Source organism: Lissotriton helveticus, chromosome 12, assembly GCF_964261635.1.
Source record: "Lissotriton helveticus chromosome 12, aLisHel1.1, whole genome shotgun sequence".
Classification (NCBI taxonomy): domain Eukaryota; kingdom Metazoa; phylum Chordata; class Amphibia; order Caudata; family Salamandridae; genus Lissotriton; species Lissotriton helveticus.
The window spans coordinates 247,028,884-247,051,314 of record NC_136073.1 but is presented as its reverse complement, the minus strand read 5'-3'; the positions used below and the strand labels follow the sequence as shown (position 1 = coordinate 247,051,314).

The 22,431-nt window shown below is 48.9% G+C and overlaps 1 protein-coding gene and 1 long non-coding RNA gene across 2 annotated transcripts in view; one reads left to right on the top strand and one right to left on the bottom strand.

The window, feature by feature from the left end:
- The window catches only part of FANCA (FA complementation group A), a 674,778-nt gene that overhangs the window by 585,227 nt on the left and 67,120 nt on the right, over window positions 1-22,431 (top strand). The window contains exons 39-41 of the mRNA XM_078671408.1: window positions 3,598-3,703; window positions 3,813-3,888; window positions 4,134-4,257. Coding sequence (XP_078527534.1) covers window positions 3,598-3,703; window positions 3,813-3,888; window positions 4,134-4,257 — 306 coding nt within the window. The remainder of the gene's footprint in view (window positions 1-3,597; window positions 3,704-3,812; window positions 3,889-4,133; window positions 4,258-22,431) is intronic.
- LOC144799833 (uncharacterized) overlaps window positions 1-22,431 on the bottom strand; it is a 90,455-nt gene that overhangs the window by 38,200 nt on the left and 29,824 nt on the right. The gene's annotated exons all lie outside the window — the stretch shown is intronic.

The window sequence follows — 22,431 nt, the reverse complement described above, 5'->3', positions numbered from 1 at the left end:
GATGCAATCTGTCCAGACTGTAGCTCATAACTCCTGTATGCCTTCCTGCCTCTGTCTCTAATGCCCCAAATACAAATGAAGATTGAGAACAACAGGCCCAAGTCAATCTATTGACATCAGATAGGGCCAGAAGAGTGTGGTACTGGGAGCGCCTGGATATGAGCTTCTGTCCCCTGATCAAGCTGTAGCTTCGGGGGTATCTTCTGTTACAGCAGCAGGTTAGTGTACTGCACCCAGACTGCACATTTTGCATCTACATGCTTGGCGATTGAGTGGTGGCTGTTGACCTCCTTCAACTTTTCCCCTAAAGTTGTTTTTTGTCATCCCGGCAGCAAGGCGTCCTTCCACAAAATCAGTGTATGCCAGTAGTTGCAACACATTTTTGGATTGGTGTGGCACTCTACAAATTGACTCACTGCAAGCAAAGTTATCAGAAGTTTTGTTGTTTGTTCATCCATGGCCCATTAAGGATTCGCTTTGGGCACTGTTTAAGGCACTTTATTGGTTCTTTCTGCTTTTTTCACTATTGTTAGAACGGTCTATCAGAAGAACAAGTTACTTACCTTTGGTAGCGATTTTTCTGGTGGATATTCTAACTGCAGATTTCTCACCCATGTTCCTGCCTTCCTGTTCTGTAGACTGAAATCTTTTTCATCTAAAAAGGTCCCAATTTAGAGAACTGCATACTGGTCATGATAATCAGCTTATAGACTCTGCATCTGAGGGCACAAACAGCCTAAGAGAAAAAGTGACATCAGCAGTCATGGGTGGCTCTTATATGTGGCTCCAGTCATCCCTTCCGAAAGGTTAACTCGTTGGAATGGAGCCGCAAGATGCCACTGGCTGGTGCGCAGGAGTACTGCTTTAAAGTTACTGGATCCATTTGGGCATCTGGGGAATATTCACAAGGTGAATTATCTGCATTTCAATAGAGTATCCATCAGAAAGATCATTACCGAAGGTATGTAACTTGTTCTTTGCATGTTGGAGTTCCCACAGAAACTCTAGACAATGCATTACGTCTGGAGTGGAACACAGGACTGCTGTTCACCTTCCTGCCGCATCCTCCCCTGCCCTAGTTATAAATAAGATCAGGCAAGACCAACTCTGAATCATCCTGGTGGCTGTGAAATCGTCCAGAAGAGTATGGGACCCAGAGCTTCTGGGCATCTGTGTTTGTACCCAATTTAGGTTGCCACTCCGGGAGGATCTTTTGCCACAGCAGCAGGGCCGTGTTATGCACCAGAACCTGCACAATCCACACCTCCATGTGTGGTGGTTGAGCAGCAGCAGTTGGCTGTGTTCAATCTATCAGCTTAGGTTGCGGATATCATTGTTGCTGCTCTGTGTTCATCTACAAAGTCACTAGTACAAGTTTGTGGCCTGGTTTGGAGTCCATAAAACAGACCGTTTGCAAGCCAAACTGTTGGCTGTTATAGTGCTTGTTTTGTTGTTAGCCCAGCACAGCCTTGCAGTGGGTAATATTAAAGGATGATTGCCAGCCCTTTTGGCCTGTTTACAGTTGCTGGGCCAACCGTACCTGTTTAAATCAACTGTTGTAATGCAGTTTACCAAAGGTTTTTGACACACATATTCTGTTCCAAACTGTCTGTGATGTCACAGTGGGACCTTAACTTTGTCTTGATGTTGCTCATATGTACTCCATCAAGCTGGTGCACAGCTGCTCGTTGTGTCTTCTGACCTAAGGACTTTCTTTTTAATTGCAATCACTTCAGGTCATCGCATGAGTGAACTCCAAGTCCTATCTGTGTAACCACCCTACACCACCTTTTTTCCAGACTAATTGGTGCTGACGACTCAGGCAGCCTTCTTGCTGAAAGTCGTGGCTTCTTTCTAAGTTGGGCAATCCATCACACTCGCAGCATTTTTTGCCCTTCTTCACCGCTCGAAAGAGGAGACTCCATCGGTTGGACCCCAAAAGACCTTTAGGCATTTCCATTACCTGTACCGAGGACCAGCGGGGGATGATCAACTTTTTGTAAGGTTCTTTGAGGCAATGTAAAAAAGGCTGTGCTAAAAAAAAACTCTGGAAGTTCTGAGGGTTCATTCCACTAGGGCTAATGTTGCTTGATACCACTACATTGGAACATCTAGTGCTTGTCCTTGATATCTGCCAGACTGCAACATGGACTTCGGTGCAAATGTTCAAGAAACACTACTGCCCTAAACAGCCAAATCCAGGGGAAGGGGTGGGGTTCGGGGCTAGGGGGCATTTCACCTACTCAGTCCGGCACAGTTTTGTGGCCTGAGTGAAGTCTACCGACCCTCCACCTTGTGGGATACTGCCTTGGTATCTATCCTGAAGGTGAGGAATAAGTAGTTAGATGTATCCGTCAGACGAACAAGTAACTTACATTTGGAATGCTCTCTATAGTTGATACACTATCTAATCTCAGATTCCTCACCACCCCCTACTGTGGAGTGACCTTTTTGCCATCTTAACTGGCCCCAGGACAGGATTCTGCACAATGTCTGAGACAATTTGTTCTATGCTCTGTTTCGGAGGGTGCAAAAGGAGAAAGACACCAGAAACTGACATCAGCATGCAGGACTTTGTAACCTCAGGAACTGTATGGAGTCACTGCAAAGCAGCACCTATTGTCACACAGGAGCATTGCTGGAAGAGCTCTTCTGATCCAGTCTGGAACTTGGGGATATTTTACAGGTGAGGAATAAACGTTTAAAGTATCCATCAGAAAGAGCATTACCATACGTAGGTCAACTTGTTGATCTACTCATGTTGTTTAAGGATAGTATAGGTTATCGAAACTTAATATTTTTGTGTTGTCCAAAAGCAGGACTATTATGCATGATAAAGTCATTTGGAAATAGTGGCTTCTAGTATCTGTGCCATACGTGGCTTTGTCTTACCTGAAACACATTAAATGTTTTTCTAGCTCCAGCCTGGAGGCAGCTTCATATGTATGTATATATACATACATATATACATGGATTGAGGAACTATGGCTCAGTCCTCTTCATATATTGGTCTGTTTTATTTCGCTTCTGCCTACCACAGCATAGAGCATGGAGCATTCTCAGCCTTCCCTCAGACAATGGCTTTCTCGCACAGTGGCATTATTGCGCTTAATTGTAAGTGCAGATTTGTCTAAAAAGAAGTTCCATTTCTTTGTCAGGGCTGGTTGGCCAATACATTCCTTTGCAAATCTTTTTTCTTTCCATTCTTTTTCCTTTGTTTTTTTTGTTGTCATCCTTGTGTGTTTAAGCTTTGTCTTCAGTTTGCAATAATTGAAAGGTAGTAGTTCTTTTTCTGCACACTATTAAAAATCATGTTTTTCTGCGGGCACCTGTACTGTTTTATTGAAAAGCAATTTTTTTTTTTTCATTTAAAATCTTTTTAGTTAAGATTAAATATCAACATGAATTCTTTTTCCCCCTTATTTTTGTGGCATATGCTGGCAATAAAAAAAAGAAAAGAATGTAACTATTATAACAGTTTGCTACCCTGGTAAGTTAGATTTGCAAGTGTTTGGATTATTCTACCCTTGCTGTCACACCGCCAACATGTTTTATTATCTTTCTCTTCTCTTTTCTGCCACACCTTGGAATTGTAAGGAAGGAACAGAATTCCAGAAGTGCTTAAACCTGAGTCAGGAGATACTTGGTTGTTTAGAGGAGAGGGGTATACGCTGGTTGCATCTCTTCCATTCATCAGAGAAAGGTAGGTTCATATCTTGGTAGCCCCCCTGACCATGCAGCAACACACATTCTTTCTTAGCTCTTGCAGCAGGTCATTAGTCATTACTTGCCTTTGTTTTTCCCCACTACAGAGCAGGGATCACACCACATCTTACTCAGAACAGCCTCTGAACACCATCTCAGGATGCTGCCAGTCGCATTCTACAGGTAACCATCCTCTTCTTATTGTCTGGATGTTGGCCCATCCCAATCCACTGGTGTTATTGCTGTGTTTTTACTTGTGCGTGTTGCAAGTTACCTGGAAGTTATGTGTACGGGTGAAGATTTATTTTTTAGAGGGCACTGTCCTTTAGTTGCTCGTGCTATGCTAGTTTAAGGATTTTAAATACATTGTGTCTCTTGTCCACTCGCACAATGCACTCAAATTGTTTACTGCTACTCTTTCATTACAGCCTGGTGCCACTCCTTGAGCAGAGACTCCTGATTCAAGAGGAAAACTTCCTAGACATTGCAGTGCAGATGTATGCTGGGCTGGTCCACCTTTTCGTAGATGGAGAGGATCCAGGCATGGAACAGGTGCAGACAGTTGCCCTTTTCTGTTTCTTGTCTCAATTTAACAACTAGAAATTTGAAGCACATAGAAGCTTTCTGGCAAGCGTTTTAGGCAAGATACAAATTCAAATGCAAAGAACACTATGTTCTCCAAAGAATGGTTCGGCTTTATGGAATACCAGCTTCTTGATTCAGTTTATTAAATCTCTAATTTAGTTTGTTACTCAGTAAACCTTCCCTGCTGATAAAAATGCCACTAACAAATGCTCAGCTATCAGGGTTAGTTTTGTTAACTATTTTATGGTAAGAAAAACAGCATTGTGTGATGGACAATCTCCAGTTTAATGAATATCTTCATTGCGCATTCAACATAAAGATGACATCTGAAAGAGACAGTTAGTTATAGATTCCTTACATTAGAACTACCCCCTGGAGAATTTTTTCTTAGCAGTACCCCTGCGCGTCAGTAGGTGGCTTCCGTCGCCAGCATCTTGTTTGCCAGGATGACGTTACGGTGTCTATTTAGAGGCCGCCCCTGCGCCCTGACGTAATTTCTTTCTTTATCCCCACCAGCCTAGCGCAGATCCGGAGACAGCTACCCCTTAAGTCACTTTTTGACTATACTTCTTTTGACTTTTGTCGACTTCTTTTCGTGGAATCAGTTTAAAGCCCTGCGAGGCCTGTCACAAACTGATGTCGGTGATGGACCCGCACCTCGTGTGCCTCTAGTGCCTGGAGCGTGACCACGACTCGAAGTCGTGCTCCGACTGCCGGGCCATGAATCCTAAGTCTTTGCAGGAGCGGCTCTGACAGCTTTTGGAGGCCCAGAAGTCTGCTCCACGTCGTTCCCGGTCCCACTCTAGAGGAAGGTATCGAGAGTGTTCGCAGAGCCACCACACCTCGTCGCACTCCAAGTCTTCGGGTAAGTCGAAGCACAAGAAGAAGGCAAAGAAGCACCGATGCTCTTTGCCTTCTCCCTGTTGGTCGACTGATGCAACGCGGGACTCGGAGCGTTGTCGCTCAAAGGCTCCGTCATCCGTGCCTCCTTCTGGGATGACTCCACGCCTCCTTCCCTTTCCGGGAGACAGAGCATCCCCTGCCCAGTTTCGTGCATTTTACAAAGCTCTCCACTCCATCTTTGGCAGCCCGACTCCGCCGGTGCGCCTATGGGCCCCGCAGAGCCGATCGGGGGTTCTGCGCCTTCTATGCCCGCAGCTCCGGCTCTGGTGCCGGAGAACCCCCGAGTATCTAGGCATGGATACGGATCAACGCTGGTCGATCTTACTCGACCTGCCCCGGTGCCGATCCCGGCGATGACACCCCTGGCTATACCCCCGGCTGACACCATCCCCATTTTCACCCTAGAGATGGACCCTTATTGACGTCGGCCGAAGTCTAATCCGATGCTGGAGGGTACTTTTGTTCCCCTGTTCATCCCTGGTGTTTCCTATCACCCAGAAGGTGGTGATGAGGTTTGGGAGGGGTCTTCTGACAGGACCTGGGTCACGCCAGTGGTCTGGACACTTCTCCAGACCTTGGCATGCTTCCTCCCCCTACCATGGCTAAGGAGGAGGGAGAGTCTTATGTTGTGGTGGTGAGAAGGACAGCTGAGGCCCTGGAGCTCTCTTTGGTAGCAGTCAGGACTAACCTCCTGACGTAGGTACTTCAACCTGCAGCAAACTCATCTGAGCCCCTTTTGTCGTTCAATGAAGACCTCACTGATGTCCTTCTGGGCACCTGGTCCAAGCCCGGCACAGGGGCTCTTGTGGAAAGGATGATCGCCCGCCGCCACTGCCCAGCTCCGGGTGACCCAGTTTTCCTCATCTAACTCCCTTCCACAGGGAGCTTGGTAGTCCAAGCCTCTAATGGCGCATTCCCTTCTGCTCCCTCAGATAGGCAATCCAAGAAGCTAGATCATCTTGGGGAGCACATGTTCTCTTCCTCCAACTTTGCATTGCGGTCCGTGAATACTGCATGCCTCTTGGGCCGATACTCCCAAACTATCTAGGTATGGTTGTGCAGGTGCTGCCGCAGTGCACGGAGGAGGCCCGGGCCATTCTCTCTCAGGCAGTGGCGGATGGGAGAGAGACAGGGAAATTCACGATTCGATGTGGACTGGATACCACCGACTCACTAGGCAGAACGATTGCAACGTCGGTAGCCCTTGGTTGCTACACCTGGTTGAGGACATCTGGCTTTTCAGGGGTTGTCCAGGCAACCTTGTAGGACATGCCCTTTGATGGCTGTCACCTTTTTGATGATTAGGCAGACTCGGCACTGGAGCACTTTAAGGATTCTCGAGCTACAGCCAGATCCTTGGGCCTCGCAGCGTCGACTCATCTACCTCAGTCTGCTTTTCGCCCCTTTCGTGCCTACAGAACGGGCATCCAAACACGTCCAGCCCAAACCAGCCACCGGTTCACGCAAGCTACCCAGTCTCGGCGTGGCCGTGGGACCCAGCAATGCTGGCCAGCGGGCAGGCCAGTCCAAACCTTCTTAGTCCAACCTTTCAGGGCCATCAAAAGCCAGTGGGCAGCAGGATTTGCCATGACCTCCCCACTGGCAAACCATCACGTCGAGCAGGTGGGTTTATCAGATAGTCCGAAGGGGATACTCCCCTTCAAGACTATCCCTCCCTCCATGCAACCATCTTCCGATCGCATGTCGGAGGATCATCTGGCACTTCTCCGCCAGGAAGTCTCAGCTCTCTTGGCCAAGGGAGCTATTGAGACGGTTTCTATGCCAGAAGTAGGTTGTGGTTGATATTCCCGCTACTTTGTGGTGCCGAAAAATGACAAAGGCCTGCGTCCTATTCTAGACCTCAGGGCCCTCAACCGCCTCCTCCGGAAGGAGAAGTTCAAAATGCTAACCTTGGCTCAGGTCCTGTATGCCCACGACCATGGAGACTGGATGGTGGCACTGGACTTGCAGGACGCCTATTTTCACATCCCTGCCAGCGAAAAGACACTACCTGCGGTTCACGGTAGCCACGAGCATTTTCAATTCACGGTGCTTCCCTTTGGCCTTACCAGTGCCCCTCGGTGTTCATGAAAGGAATGGCGGTGGTCGAAGCTCATCTGCGCAGATTAGGGATTCTAGTCTTCCCCTATCTCGACAACCAGCTGTTGAAGGCGGGCTCGTCCCAGGCTGTTGTCCCTCACCTCCAGGCTGCTGTGGACCTCCTGCACTGGCTGGGGTTCACTATGAACATGCCAAAGTCACACCTGACTCCCTCTCAGACTCTCCCTTTCATCTGAGCTGTTCTAGACACAGTGCAGTTTCAGGCCTATCCTCCTGAGCAGCGAGTCCGGAATATTCGGGCTATGATACCGATATTTCAGCTTCTATCCCAGATTTTGGTGAGGATGGCCCTGAGGCTGCTGGGCCTTATAGCTTCCTACATCTTGCCAGATGGTATATGCGACTGCGCAACAACTGCAGTGGTGGCTAACCAACCAAACTTGGGTCTCCCTTCCCAAGCAGACCTCACAGTGGTGACAGATGGGTCGCTCCTGGGATGGGGCGGCCATCTGGGAGAAGCGGAGATCAGAGGCGACTGGTCTCTGAAGGAGTCCGGGCTCCATATTAACCTGATAGAGCTCTGGGCAATTTGCCTGGCACGGAAGGCATTCCTTCCTTCTCTCTCAAAGGGAAAGTGGCACAGGTGTTCACAGACAACACAACTGCCATGTGGTGCTGCAACAAACAGGGCGGGTAGGGTCGTGGACCCTATATCAAGAGGCTCTTTGTCTCATGACATGGCTGGAATATCAGGGCATGACCCTGGTAGTTCAACACCTGGCAGGTTCTCTGAACGCCAGGGCGGACAAACTCAGCCGCTGGTGGATCACAAATGGCGTCTTCACTCTGAGATGGTGCAAGGTCTCTTTCAGCTGTTGGGAGAGCCCTGGTTAGATCTGTTCACTACTGAAGAGAACGCGCAATGTCAGCAATTCTGCTCGTTGGAATTTGCAGGGCGGCACTCGCTCGGCGATGCTTATTATTTTGGAACTGCGGCTTCCTGTACACCTTTCCGCCTGTACCACTTCTGTCCACAGTGCTAAAGAAGATCAGGCACGACCGGGCCCAAGTCATTCTTGTGGCTGCCGACTGGGCACGAAGAGTCTGGTACCCAGAGCTCCCGAGCATGGCCATCGATCCTACAATCCGACTGCCTCTTCGGGAGGATCTTTTGTTGCAACAGCAGTGGAGGGTTCTTCACCCGAACCTGTCCAACCTCAACCTCCTTGCGTGGAGATTGAGCGATGACAGTTGACAGCTGTTGACATTCCTCCTTCCTCCCTGTAACGTCATCTTGGTAGCCGGGCGTCCCTCCACTAACACAGTTAATGCCGGTCAATGGAACAAGTTTGTGGCGTGGTGCACAGCAAAGGCTGTGGATTCCCTTTCTGCACCTCTTTCAGAGGTCCTGTTGTATATACTTTCTTTGGCCCAGAGGGCTCTGGCCTGGGCACTCTTAAAGGCTATCTTACGGCCATCTCTGCTTTCTTTCAGCTACCAGATCAGCCATCTTTGTTCAAGTCCCCTTTTGTAGATAGATTTTTCAAGGGCATTACTCATCTCTTTCCTACTTTTCCTTTGTAATGCCCCAGTGGGACTTGAACCTGGTCTTAACCTATCTTATGTGCGCTCCCTTCGAGCCTCTTCACAACTGTCCTCTCATGCTCCTCACTCTGAGTGAGTGAGCTCTAAGCTCTTTCTTCTAAGCCCCCTTTCTTCTCTGTGCATCCAGACAAAGTGGTGCTTAGGATAAGGCCTTTGTTCCTTCCCAAAGTGGTTACACCTTTTCACATTGGAGAAACCATTACTTTGACCTCCTTTTTCCCTCCGCCGCACCCTTCCAAGGAGAAGAGACTCCACCGTCTGGACCCCAAACGTGTGCTATCTTTCTACCTTGACCACACAAAAGATTTCCGTGTGGACGATTAACTCTTCATTGGCTATGTGGGTGCCAAAAAAGGCCAGGCCATCCAAAAGCGGACCATCTCTAGATGGGTTTTCCTTTGTATTAAAATATGCTATGCTTTGGAACCTCCAGTGGGGAAAATTCTACCAGAGCTACGGTGGCCACCACTACTCTTGCTCGCTGAGTTCCACTCCTTGACATCTGTCAGGCGGGCACGTGGACATCTTTGCACACGTTCACCAGACATTACTGCCAAGTCCGGAGGGATGGCTATTTTGACCGTTCTGTCCTCCAGAACTTTCTGGTGTGAACTTAGTTCGCAGACCGTCCTCCAAGGTTGGTATTGCTGAGGTATCCATTCTAAGGTAAGGAATCTATAACTTATTGTCTCTTTCAGATGAACAAGTTACTTACCTTTGGTAACGGTGTATATGTACGAGACATATGTTAGTTATAGATTCCTTACCGCCCCCCCATACTCCCCGCTCCCCGCTCTGCAAACGGACTTCTAGGGACAGGGACTCCCTCGCAGGTCCCTAGCTGTGGCGCACCAGTAGTCAGTGTCTGGCATGGCTCTGCACTTCTGGTGTGGAAAGTCGTATCAGACCTGACGTCAGCGCTCAGGGGTGGCGGCTAAATAGACAACGCGAAGTCATCCCGGTGAACATGACGCAGATGACGGACGCAATCTCGACTGATGCCACCTACGGACGCGCAGGGGTACTGCTAAGAACACATTTTCTGGATCCAGTCTGATGCCTGGGGGTAATTCTAAAGTAAGGAATCTATAACTAATATATGTAAGTAACTTGTTCTTTGGGCGTATGTTTTATTTTTTTTTTAAATAATTTTCTTTTTTAGTTTTTGTAATAGAGCAGTAATATTTCTGATGGATACCGCTAACCAAATATTCCTCACTTTGTGAATATTCTTCAGGTATCAGACCGGATCCAGAAACTTCAAATCAATACTCCTGTGCACTAGTAGGTGGTGTCGTGCAGCCCCGTGAAGAAAACTCCAAAAGTGATGAGCTGACCGACATATAAACTCAACCCATGCACAATAATGTCAGTTCCTTTCTGTCTGCACCTTCAGAAGCAGATCCAGAGATACTCCTTGGTCTTCTCAAGACCCTTTTTCCCCAAACCTGTCCTGTGTGCAGGAGAAAATTTTGCCTCATAAAACAGAGTTTAAGCTGTGTACTGACTTTCATAAACAGATGTCTGTGACAGACCCTCACAAAGTGTGTCTATGATGCCTGCAGTCTGAGCATGATTCCATGGCTTGTGATTACAGTTCCCAGATGAATCCAAAGGTCATACTGGACCACAAGGAGAAAATGTATGTCACCAAACACCCGAAGACTTCATGCCGTGACTGGTCGAAGTCGAAAGCAATGTCCAGTTTCCGCTTCTGAAATTGTTCTAGTAGCAGATAGTCATTGTGGTCAAAGTCTAAAGGTCGTCCCGGGTCTAGGAGTCACCAGTCAATGCTGAGGCTGATTGTCATCGCACTTCAAATCTTCAGGTAAGTCAAAGAAAAAAACAAGAACTGCAAGTGGGAATCAACCCCTTCTCACCACTCCTGAACTCCAGAGTATGCACAAGGGCATCAGCCTGCCTCCCAGTTTTGCTCCCGATCTCCATCTAAGCTGATTTAGAGTCTAGTCCGAATGCAGCTCGAATTTCTGGGTCCATTGGTGATGTTACAGCAAGTGGAGCTCTTTAGTAAGGCCATGCTGTACATTTTCAGCACTTTATCAGTTCCCTGAGGTGTGCCTTCGGGACCCAAAGCTCCACAGGGGCCTCTGATCTGTGCCCCTCAAACCCAAATCGGGTTCCGCACCGGTTGTGTTCACATCGATGCCGGAGGATTTACAGCCCATTGTGCTTTCCAACCTGAGCAGAATCCACATTGACCGAGGCCATGCCAAGTTCTTTTTTTTTTCTTTTTACCACCGGAGTTTTATGTAGCGTGAACTTGACCTGAAGGTATCAGAGCGCTTAACATGAGCACTAGTTGCGTTACACATGGACACATTTATTTTTGGTGGGTACGATTAAGATTAAGTGATTTGCCCAGAAGCACTAAATGTTGAGCGTCCCTAACGGGACTCAAACCCGGTTCCCCAGCTCCGATGTCGACTACTATAGCCGTAAGGCCACTTCTGCAGCCAGCGGGCATTCCCTCTTTTTCTTATATATTTTGCCCTTACCGCACTCTAGAGCCTAGAATTTACACAATCTTTTCAGCACTGATTCAGACAGATGTGTTTTTGTCCCCCAATATGACGAGGAAAATTGGTATAAAGATCTTCAAGATGCCACACTGTGGAGGTCAAGACTAAAGTTTTGACGTAGATGCTCCAGCATTGTTATGCACCTACAGAACCTCGGTTACCATTCAATGAAGTCCTTACGGATAACCTCTTGTGCACATGGGCGAAAGCTTGTCAAATCCACCAGTTAATAAGCAGTTCGTTCGTCTCCATCGCCCATCTCGAGGTGACCCTGCTTTTCTTACACAACATCCTAAGCCAGAGAGTTTGATGTGCAGGTGCCTACCAGTCATGTAATTCACAGTGCCTTTCCCACTGTCACATTGGATTACAAGTATAAAAGAATAGAAACCTTTGGGAAACATCTTTTCTTCCACAAGCCTAGATCTGTGGTCGATAAATGCCAGTTGCCTTCTGCACTGCTACCACCATGCCTTGTGGGACATAATTGTTCAAGTACTGCCTCTGGTTCTGAACAACATTAAAGTGTCTGTTGCCGCAACGTAGAGAACTTTGTAATACGGTCTGCTTTGGACATGACCGACTGTAGGTCGAGTGATGAGTAAGAGTGTGGCACTTACGCACTAAGCCTGGATGAGGACTACGGTGTTCTCATTCAATGGCTTTCACCTTTTCAGCGACAAAGCATGTTCGACCCTAGAACACTTTCAAGAAACCAGGACCACACTGCGTTCCTTGGGTCTTTCCGCCCCTATAAGGCAATCCCAACAATGTTGCCCCTTTTGTGGTTATGGCAGGGGTTCTCAGTTTCACCACCCCAGCAGGCTTTCAGCCCTTTTTGTTGCCGAAGGCTGCTGCTCATGTACACAATGACCAGGACAGCAGGGCCCGCGCCTGACCCATCTCTCCAGCATCCGCAACACCAATTTAGTGTATCCTTGCCGTCACACAGCTACCCTGCTGGTGGCAAGATCCAATATCTCCTCCAAGGGTGGCAAGCCGTCACCTCAGACGATTACTCCAAATTGTCAATCGGTGCCACGCCCTCCCATTTCTTTCTATTACCCTGCACCTTCCACCACCATCAGGACAGCTAATGGAAGACCTTAGGTCCGTCTTGCAGCAGGAAGTGCAGGCCCCTTAGGCCAAAGGGGCCATCAAGAGGGTTTCGGCCTCAGAACTAGGGGCTACTCCTGCTACTTCCTTGTGCCGAAGGACAAAAGCCTTTTTCCTGTCGTAGATCTTTGCCGCACCAACACCTTCCTGCGGAATGTCAATTTCAAGATGCTCATGTTAGTCCAGGCCCAGTCTGCCATGGACCCCGGAGACTGGATGGTAGCGTTGGACCTGCAGGATACTTATTTTCATATCCCAATCCTGCAGGGCTACCATGCTGTTCATAGTGAGCAAGGAGCATCAGTTTGCCGGTTTAAGGCTTCCCCTACTTCAGTGACTGCTTTTGAAGATGGGCTTGCCCCAGGCAGTCGCCAACCACCTCCAGACAACAGGGAACCTCAACAACTTTGTGATTCGCTATCAACATAAGAAAGTTACACCCAACACCTTTGCAGGCTCTGCTGTTTATCCTGCAGGTGCCACATGCCAGATGGAACATGCAGGCTCTCCCATAGGATCAAAAGTCCCAATGGGCACACCAGTGAGATCTGTCAGATTGTATCCAGATTTCGGAGGTAAGGCTGCATAGAGACAAGATGGCGTCGGTGTGAGAGTACGTTGAAAGTCTTGCTCCGTGGCTGTGAGTCTTTCCATGTGTTTAACGAACTGGAAAAAGGAGTAGGGTCAGATTGCGATCATGTCAGCGACCGAAGTATGCAGTGCGATATTTTGTGGCGTAGGACAACTCGGTGTAGCAGGCACTATGATATGGTAGGAGAAGTCATCACTGCCACCGTTGTCACTATTGCCGTCCGGAGAGAGAGAGAAAGCCAAGAAAGCCAGAAACTGCGAGATGACGGCAAAGATTACAGCGAGATGACCGCGGCTTTTGCGCTGATTGATGCAGATACCGCGTACGCCTGAAGAAGCTCTGGGATGCAAGGGTTGATCCCGAAGATAACTGTCCAAAACTAAGAACCAGATAAAAAGCCAAGAAACTAGAGCCTGAAACTAGCGCCCCAGTATCAAGTATTAAGTATCAAGTTGCAAGTAACAAGATGGAGGGAGAAATTCAGTATTGAAATCTACGCGGCGGCCTTTTGAAGTCTTTCTGAGAAACTACTGCCTGTACCCCTGTGGCTCCACTTGTGTCCTTACCTTTACCCTTAGGGCGTCTGGGGTTGCTCATGGACTGGGACTGAGACCAGAGACGTGTGGTGCCTGGTGGAGTCTTGTGAAGTTTTGTTTGGGGGCCCTGCACATTTTGGCAGCATTCACATAACCGTGAGTAACCACTCCGACTTTAACTAACTCGCAGTTATCATTATAAGTCCTATAATTGTATGCGGAAAAACTAACTTCTAACCCCCAGACTCGAGGTGCCTAATTATCCCCCCTATATATAAACTGGTACAAAAACTGAAAATGGAGAACCCGGGAGAAAAGGCGAACCGTTTCTGACTATTTGATGGTTCAGTCGAGCAAATCAAGCAATCTAGCAGATCACAGCAATCGAGCTATCCGAGCAATCCGAACAGTCTCAGTAAACGGCAGTAACAAGCCCGACGTGCAGCCCTGCAGTTTACAGCCCGGCAGGGTGTTAGTTCATTAAAAACCCAGTGACCGTGAAATACACCCTCTGACTTAGCAGCTATACAGTATTACAGTATACAGAATTACAGTGTATTACTTGTATTACAACTGTGCTGATCTTAATATCCTCGTCGCTCGCGAGGCCCTCGTGGTCCGCTTCCATCAAGCGTCACCTTCATCTGAACTCGTCATCGTCGAGTTAATCATTCCAATCATTCCATCGGCAGACATGGTAGGACGTGCTTGAGGAGACGCAAGTTACACGTTGTCAAGGGAACGGCGCTGGCGCTGCTGACGAGTGAAAGCAGCATCCTAATTCTAACTCTGATCGGATTACCTCATTGAGACAAGCGGAACCCGAGCCATAATCGGGAACTTGGAATCTCGAATCAGGGATTGGCAACGGCAGGCAAGAAGGTGGTGGAAGGAAGAAGGGAAAAATAGAAGAAAGCAAACGGACTAGAAACGGATACAAACGGAGATACACAGCGGGGGTGTATAAGTAACCGGACAACACATAGCACATAGTAACTCAAATTGGCGCTAAGTAGCGCAAAAAAAAGGTGGAATAAAGGGAAAACCAAAAGCAAAAAAAAAAACGAGAAACCCGAAACAAACGGAGGAAGCTGGAGGGCAGCCCATAAATAACACTAATGAGCCGTATGATATCAACTCAGGTAGACTGTTCAGACTTCCAACCTGCATGCTTTAAGTACGCTGGCTCCCACGAGACAGAGAGAGGTATTAGCCAAGAAAGCTAGAATAAGAATACCAAAGGCTGCCGAAGGGGCTGCAAAAGGGGTTCGGATTGCTATAAAAATAGCTGTTAAAATCGAAATAGGAACTGGGGTAGCACGAGAAGGATCTCTTACATTTGCAAGGGCAAATGCAATAATCCACAAAAGGAGAAAAATTGTACCAATAAAACCATCATTGAAACCAAGACTACTAGGGCTACGGTCAGAGCCACGGTCATTACCACTGCCACTGATACTATCATTGTCATTGTCACAGACGTTAGCACTAGCACAGACACGGATTATGGCTGGATATACAGGGTCAGGTGTATGCGGAGAAGGGGACCAGTCAAATGACTCAATCTTTTAAAAATCTGCTCAAGAAAGAGACGCTTCAGACATACAAGACCTACAGAGCCCACAAGTCCCAAATAGACTACATACACCGCAAGAGAACCATACGCTGATTGAGCCTGAGCCCCCGGAGAATCAAGAGAATTTGGCAAGATTGGAGAACATGGGAAGTATTAAAACACTCGAAACACACAAGGTCCACAGAGGCTAAAGAAACGCAGAGAAGACCGGAAACTAGGGGGTCCAAGGCAAAGGAAAATAACGATGAAAAACAGGATGGCATTGCAAAAACTAAAAGACAAGATGAAAACAGCAGAAACATTGAAACAGAATCGGAAAAGAATAGAGACTGAGAAATTGAGAAGGGAAAAAAGAAAGGGAAAGAGAAGGAGCAAGAGAAAGAACTGGGAAAGGAAGCAGAAGATACGGAAAAGTCGGAGTTATTAGCAAAAAAGATAAAAAGATTACAAGCAATCAAAAATTTGAAAGCAGCAGCTAAATCATCCGGACATTTGATAGATTCTCAGCCGAGGATCTCTAACATATTCAGCCCACTCACTAAGGACGGGCTATGTCCTAGTATCAATAATGAGAAACTAAAGAACACCATGCATCAACAGGTAATCAAGAGGGTGTTGCTGACGGCATGAACTCTGCCGCACGATTCGATCAGGCCGATGCGGGGGAAAAGGCTATGATGGACCCCAACTTAGAATCAATTCCGGATTCATGCCCCGGGGCAGAAGGGTCTGGCACTACCACAACCAAAGGGGCTCAAATTGAGAGATGTCTCAAGATTAAAGCCAGCCTAGAGAACTATGACTCCCCTCCTCCTGTGATGCAAACTTATACCCCGGGTAAGGTACCTCAACCTCTCAACGATGTAATCTCCGAAGGATCAGATTCGGATCTATATGAGACAGGCGTTTCCATCTCCAGCGAGGAGAGGGAAGCAAGTGGAGATCTTAAGCTAGATGGACCGACTTCAGAGGCATCTGATCTCACGGATCTTAGACGTATAAATTAATCGGGACTAAGCACAACGCCTAGGAAAAAACTGGGAAAAAAAAGAACTAGGCACAAGAGACAATCTAAATCAACCCACGAAGAAACTACAGATCCGAGGAGTAACACTGAGCGAACCTCAGGGAAAACTAAAATAATATGCAAAAGCTCCCACTCAAAAACAAATGATGAACCAAAACGGAATCAGAGCATTACGGACGAACCCGAAGAGGGGTGGCAAAGGAAAAATAGAAATGTAAGCGACATGGGAGAGACCATAGAGCCTTCACTGAGAGAAGTCCTCAGCTCAATAAAGATTTTCCACCAAGACGTAAAAAAAGATAGTCAACGGAACCATGTGGCTATTCAAAAACTGGAAGGTGCTATTAACAAAGTGGGTAACACCTGTTTGGAGATCTCTGACAGAACGGGAGCAGTAGAAATAAGTACAGAAAATTTAGAGACAGATGTCGGTAAGCTTCAATTTCAAGCAAAGGAACAAGATGGCATAATAAAAGACTTAATGGCAAAAGTTGACGATCAAGAAAACCGAGCAAGGAGAAATAACTTGCGTTTTCTCGGGATTCCTGAGGGCATTGAAGGAAGCGATCCAAGGGGCTTCATGTCGTACCTCATCAAATCTGCATTCCCGGAACTTGAATCTTGTTAAATGGACAAGGAAATTCATCATGCCCATCGTTTTCCTCTAACTTTGCCGAAAAGATCTGACAAACCACCTCAATATCCCAGGGCTATGCTGGTCAATTTCGGAAACTTTTTGCTACGTGAAGCCATTTATGACTTAGCCAGGCCTACGACCAAAAGAAAACACAAGGGATTTATGTTCTTTGTCAGACCGGATTTCACACACGCAACTGTCGAACGCAGATGGCGCTTGCGACAACTTTTCACCCCCTTTGAAAAATTGGGAGCTACAGTATTCTTGCAAAACCCCGCCCATCTAAAAATCATTTTCAGGGGATCAACGAGAAGTTTCACAAGTGAAATCCAAGCAGAGACTTACCTTAAGGAGATATCAGAGAGAGTAAAACATAACAATTGCAAATAAAAAAAAATGAATGAATATATATATATATATATATTGTTCACCAAATTGCCCTTAGCATTTAGGAGGCACACGACAGGTCTCCGCCTTCACATTCAGCGCGTCACCCCACTTTGCAAGTCATTAAAATGCCCGACGCGTTTCTGGGAATCACTCCCGTCATCAGGGGCTGCCATCAGCGAGACTCGTTCGTGCAGCGATGTATTCTGGGCTTTTTTATTCATTCAAGTCCCAACAGTAGGCGTGTGCTAAGTGCGCCGTCATACTGAGTTTGGCTGGGATTTGTAGTCCTTTACGCTGCACTGTAAATGTTCTCTTTTAAGTAAAGACAAGAGTCACTGACTATTGAGGCACATTTCAAACCTATAGTAGGCTGCGTTGTGGTTCGATGCGCTGTGATTTTCATCGAGGAGTCCTGTGCCACACCTCCAACCAGTTTGGAAGCGCCGGCCTCAAACTGCTGTCAGACGTTTCTTGTTGCAGCAGTTGATGGTGCTCTCCCCACGACTAGGCTGCCGTGCTGTAGATTGTTCACCAAATTGCCCTTAGCATTTAGGAGGCACACGACAGGTCTCCGCCTTTCCCGGCTTCACATTCAGCGCGTCACCCCACTTTGCAAGTCATTAAAATGCCCGACGCGTTTCTGGGAATCACTCCCGTCATCAGGGGCTGCCATCAGCGAGACTCGTTCGTGCAGCGATGTATTCTGGGCTTTTTTATTCATTCAAGTCCCAACAGTAGGCGTGTGCTAAGTGCGCCGTCATACTGAGTTTGGCTGGGATTTGTAGTCCTTTACGCTGCACTGTAAATGTTCTCTTTTAAGTAAAGACAAGAGTCACTGACTATTGAGGCACATTTCAAACCTATAGTAGGCTGCGTTGTGGTTCGATGCGCTGTGATTTTCATCGAGGAGTCCTGTGCCACACCTCCAACCAGTTTGGAAGCGCCGGCCTCAAACTGCTGTCAGACGTTTCTTGTTGCAGCAGTTGATGGTGCTCTCCCCACGACTAGGCTGCCGTGCTGTAGATTGTTCACCAAATTGCCCTTAGCATTTAGGAGGCACACAACAGGTCTCCGCCTTTCCCGGCTTCACATTCAGCGCGTCACCCCACTTTGCAAGTCATTAAAATGCCCGACGCGTTTCGGGGAATCACTCCCGTCATCAGGGGCTGCCATCAGCGAGACTCGTTCGTGCAGCGATGTATTCTGGGACAAGAGTCACTGACTATTGAGGCACATTTCTGTAGTAGGGGATCTCTGTGTATAGTCATAATCTAGTGAATAGTCCCGCCCATGTGCGAGGACCCTGCTGCAACAAGAAACGTCTGACAGCAGTTTGAGGCCGGCGCTTCCAAACTGGTTGGAGGTGTGGCACAGGACTCCTCGATGAAAATCACAGCGCATCGAACCACAACGCAGCCTACTATAGGTTTGAAATGTGCCTCAATAGTCAGTGACTCTTGTCTTTACTTAAAAGAGAACATTTACAGTGCAGCGTAAAGGACTACAAATCCCAGCCAAACTCAGTATGACGGCGCACTTAGCACACGCCTACTGTTGGGACTTGAATGAACAAAAAAGCCCAGAATACATCGCTGCACGAACGAGTCTGGCTGATGGCAGCCCCCTGATGACGGGAGTGATTCCCAGAAACGCGTCGGGCATTTTAATGACTTGCAAAGTGGGGTGACGCGCTGAATGTGAAGCCGGGAAAGGCGGAGACCTGTCGTGTGCCTCCTAAATGCTAAGGGCAATTTGGTGAACAATCTACAGCACGGCAACCTAGTCGTGGGGAGAGCACCATCAACTGCTGCAACAAGAAACGTCTGACAGCAGTTTGAGGCCGGCGCTTCCAAACTGGTTGGAGGTGTGGCACAGGACTCCTCGATTAAAATCACAGCGCATCGAACCACAACGCAGCCTACTATAGGTTTGAAGGAGTAGTTTCTGTCCTGTAACTCCAGTTCTGTAGTAGGGGTATCTCTGTTATAGTCATAATCTAGTGAATAGTCCCGCCCATGTGCGAGGACCCCGGCAATCAAAAATAATCTCTTAAGTTGTCAAAAAATTGCAGAACTGCAAAGACACTTAAGAGAAAATTTAAAGACAAATAATGCAGCCTATATTCACAGGCTACACTGTCCAGTACTTCAACTAGAAATTCCACCAAAAATCCACAAACAGCAAAGCCTGTCCAGATTTCCCTTGCTTTTACTGCAAAACCCCTCAGAATGATAGAGAGGAAGGCCTGGACAGACAAGCCCCATAGGCTGCCATTATGTGGTTTAAATAGGATACTGTGCCTTTAAGAGAATCTTCCAGAACTTTCTCCCATTATCCCAGAATGCATAGCAGGTCCAACTTACTTAAGTTATTTTTTCCGGCTCCTGCAAGCAGGACCCTGTGCATTGAGCTCCCCCTTTGTCAAGGGTTTATTGGATTTTTTTGACACTTTTTGGTTTTTAAAGTGTTCTCATTTGATTCTTGGTGTTGCCTTTCACTTCTGTGTGTGTTTGTTCAGGCTTTTAGGGATCTAAAATGCCTGCTTTGTTCAACAAGTGCCCAGCATGTGGAAGGAAGAAGGCCAAGACTGATCCACACGACGTCTGCATTATTTGCCTCCCTGCTGAACATCTCCCTGAGGATTGTGACATCTGCCAGGCCTTTTCTACAAGGACCCTGAGGGAAAGACAGAAGATTAGGCTCCAAGGCCTAGAAGAGAGGCGTCTGCAGGCTGCAGGTGGGTCTGGGCAGGCTGGGAAGGCTCCCTCTGCCCCTGCTGAGGCCTCTGGGGGGCTCCCCAGAGGCAGGAAGACCAGCAAAAGGTCCCGGTCTCCGTCGACGTCGATAGCATCGACGTCGAGAGGGATGACGACGGTGTGTTCCCCTTCTCCCCGGGGCTCCGGGTCGAGACAGCGTGGAAGATCGACGTCGAGAGGCCTGGCCAGGCCGCCGTCGAAGTCACCGCCGACGGCGTCGTCGACGTCGAGGCATCGCCGTCGACGCAGACACCGGCGCTCGCCGTCGAGGCGACACCGCCGGTCGCCGTCGACCAGTTCGACGTCGAGGGGCTCCTCGGCGTCGAGGACCGCGAGGAAGCGGTCATCAAGGAAGAAGGGTCGACGCTCGCCGTCGAGATCTGACCGCTCGTCGTCGAGGGGGCGACGATCGACGTCGAGAAAGAGACACTCGACGTCGAGGAGACGGCGTTCGGCGCCGGAGTCAAGGGATCGCCGTTCCACGCCTGAAAAACGACGCTCGACGTCGAGCAGGAAGAGATCGGCGTCGCCTAGGATCTCAACTTCCTCTAAGAGGCGCAGGAGGGATTCTGGCGCCAAAAGTCACGCTGGATCTGATGGAGGACGTAAGAGGCGTCGTTCACGCTCTGGAGGGTCTGGATCAAAGGCCCCTTCCTCCAAGAAGTCATCGGGCACGAGGTACTCGGTGGTATATACGCCTACCAGGCCTGTGACCCCTCCTCCTCTACCGAAGGAGGCTTCTCCGGCTAAGCCGCCGCTCCCCTCCATGCCTCCGCCTTCTCCGGCGGGGCAGCCTCTGCCGCCTATCCCTCCTCATAGACCACCGAGGTCGGTGTCCCTGCCTCTGCTTCCGACATCTCCTAAGGGTACGCCTACCCCGAAACCCCAGGAGAGGCCGCGGAAGACTCCTCCGCGGAAACCGGTGGAGCGCCCACGCGATGGGAGATCGCGCTCCCGCTCCGGGAGAAGGGACCGTTCGCGTCACAGGTCTTCAACCCGATCTAGACGGCGCCACAGGAGACACAGGTCACGGACCAGGTCATCTGGGACCAGGGACTACTCCCCGACCTTGTCGGATTCACCGGACACGAGGGTTTCACCGGTCGACGATCTGGTGTCCTTCCAGGACGTGCTGCTACGGGGTGCGGCGAAATTGGGCATTACTCTGACGGTGCCCACTCCGAAGACTTCGGTCATCTTCGAGACGCTCCACCAGAAGCATTTGTCTCGGCCGTTACTACCACTGGTGCCGGGCCTGGAAGAACCGGCCCTGGACCTCTTCCTCACGCCAGCAGTGACTAAGACAGCACCTTCCAGGCTACAGAAGAAATACTGGGCTCCTGACTCGGACCCGGCCTTTCTGAGGCTGGAGCCTCCTCCAGACTCGGTGATTGTGACAGCGGCGCGCAAACAACATGCCACCACGCCTTCCTCCACAGTTCCGCCAGACAAGGAATCAAGGTGGTTGGATTCCTCTGGTAGAAGAGTTTGTGGGACCTCAGCGACCTCAATGAAGGCAGCTAGTGCCACTGCCTTGTTGGGTCGGTATGACAGAGCCCTCTGGGAATCGCTTCAACAATTTGTGGAACTTCTTCCGCGGGACAAGCGGGAAGACTTCCAGGAGGTGCTTAACGAAGGGTTGTTGGTGTCGAACCAAATCATCAGCGCTGCAGCTGACTCTTCTCTTCTGGCTGCGCATGGTTTCTGCCACGGAATAAACCAGCGACGACATGCATGGCTCCGCCTTACGTCTTTGAAACTGGACGCTCAGCAGAGGGTTGCTAATCTGCCATTCTCTGGCGAAACCCTGTTCGGGAAGCACGCGGACGATGAGATGGCCCGCATGAAGGCGGAAGCTGAAACGCTCACGGCGGTGGGTTTGGAGAAGCCCAAGGAGACCAAGAAGACGTACCGCCCGTTCCAACGGCGGTTCGGTGGTCAAGGCAGAGGGCGTGGCCAATCTTCCGGACAACAGCAGCAACAACAACAGCAGCAGTTCAGAAGACCATTCCAGAAACGCCAGAAGGGCAGAGGAGGCCATCAGTCGGCACCAGCGACTAAGGGCCAGGCCGGGTCTAGGCCCTGAGCACTTACTTCCCCGTCAACTGTTACCCGCTCCGGTGGGGGGAAGCTTTCAATCTTTTCTGGCAGAGTGGAGAAAAATTACTCAGGACAAGTGGGTGCTGAATATTGTTTGCAATGGATACAGTCTTCGGTTCATCAGCCCTCCCCCATCGATCCCTCCGGCCGGCTCCCAGTATCAGCTGCGAGTGCTCCAGGCGGAGGCCGATATCCTGTTAAGGAAAAGGGCGATCGAAGTCGTACCTCTGTCTCAAAGAGGAAGAGGTCTGTACTCCCGGTTCTTTCTGGTTCGAAAAAAGGACAAGAACGAGTTCAGGCCC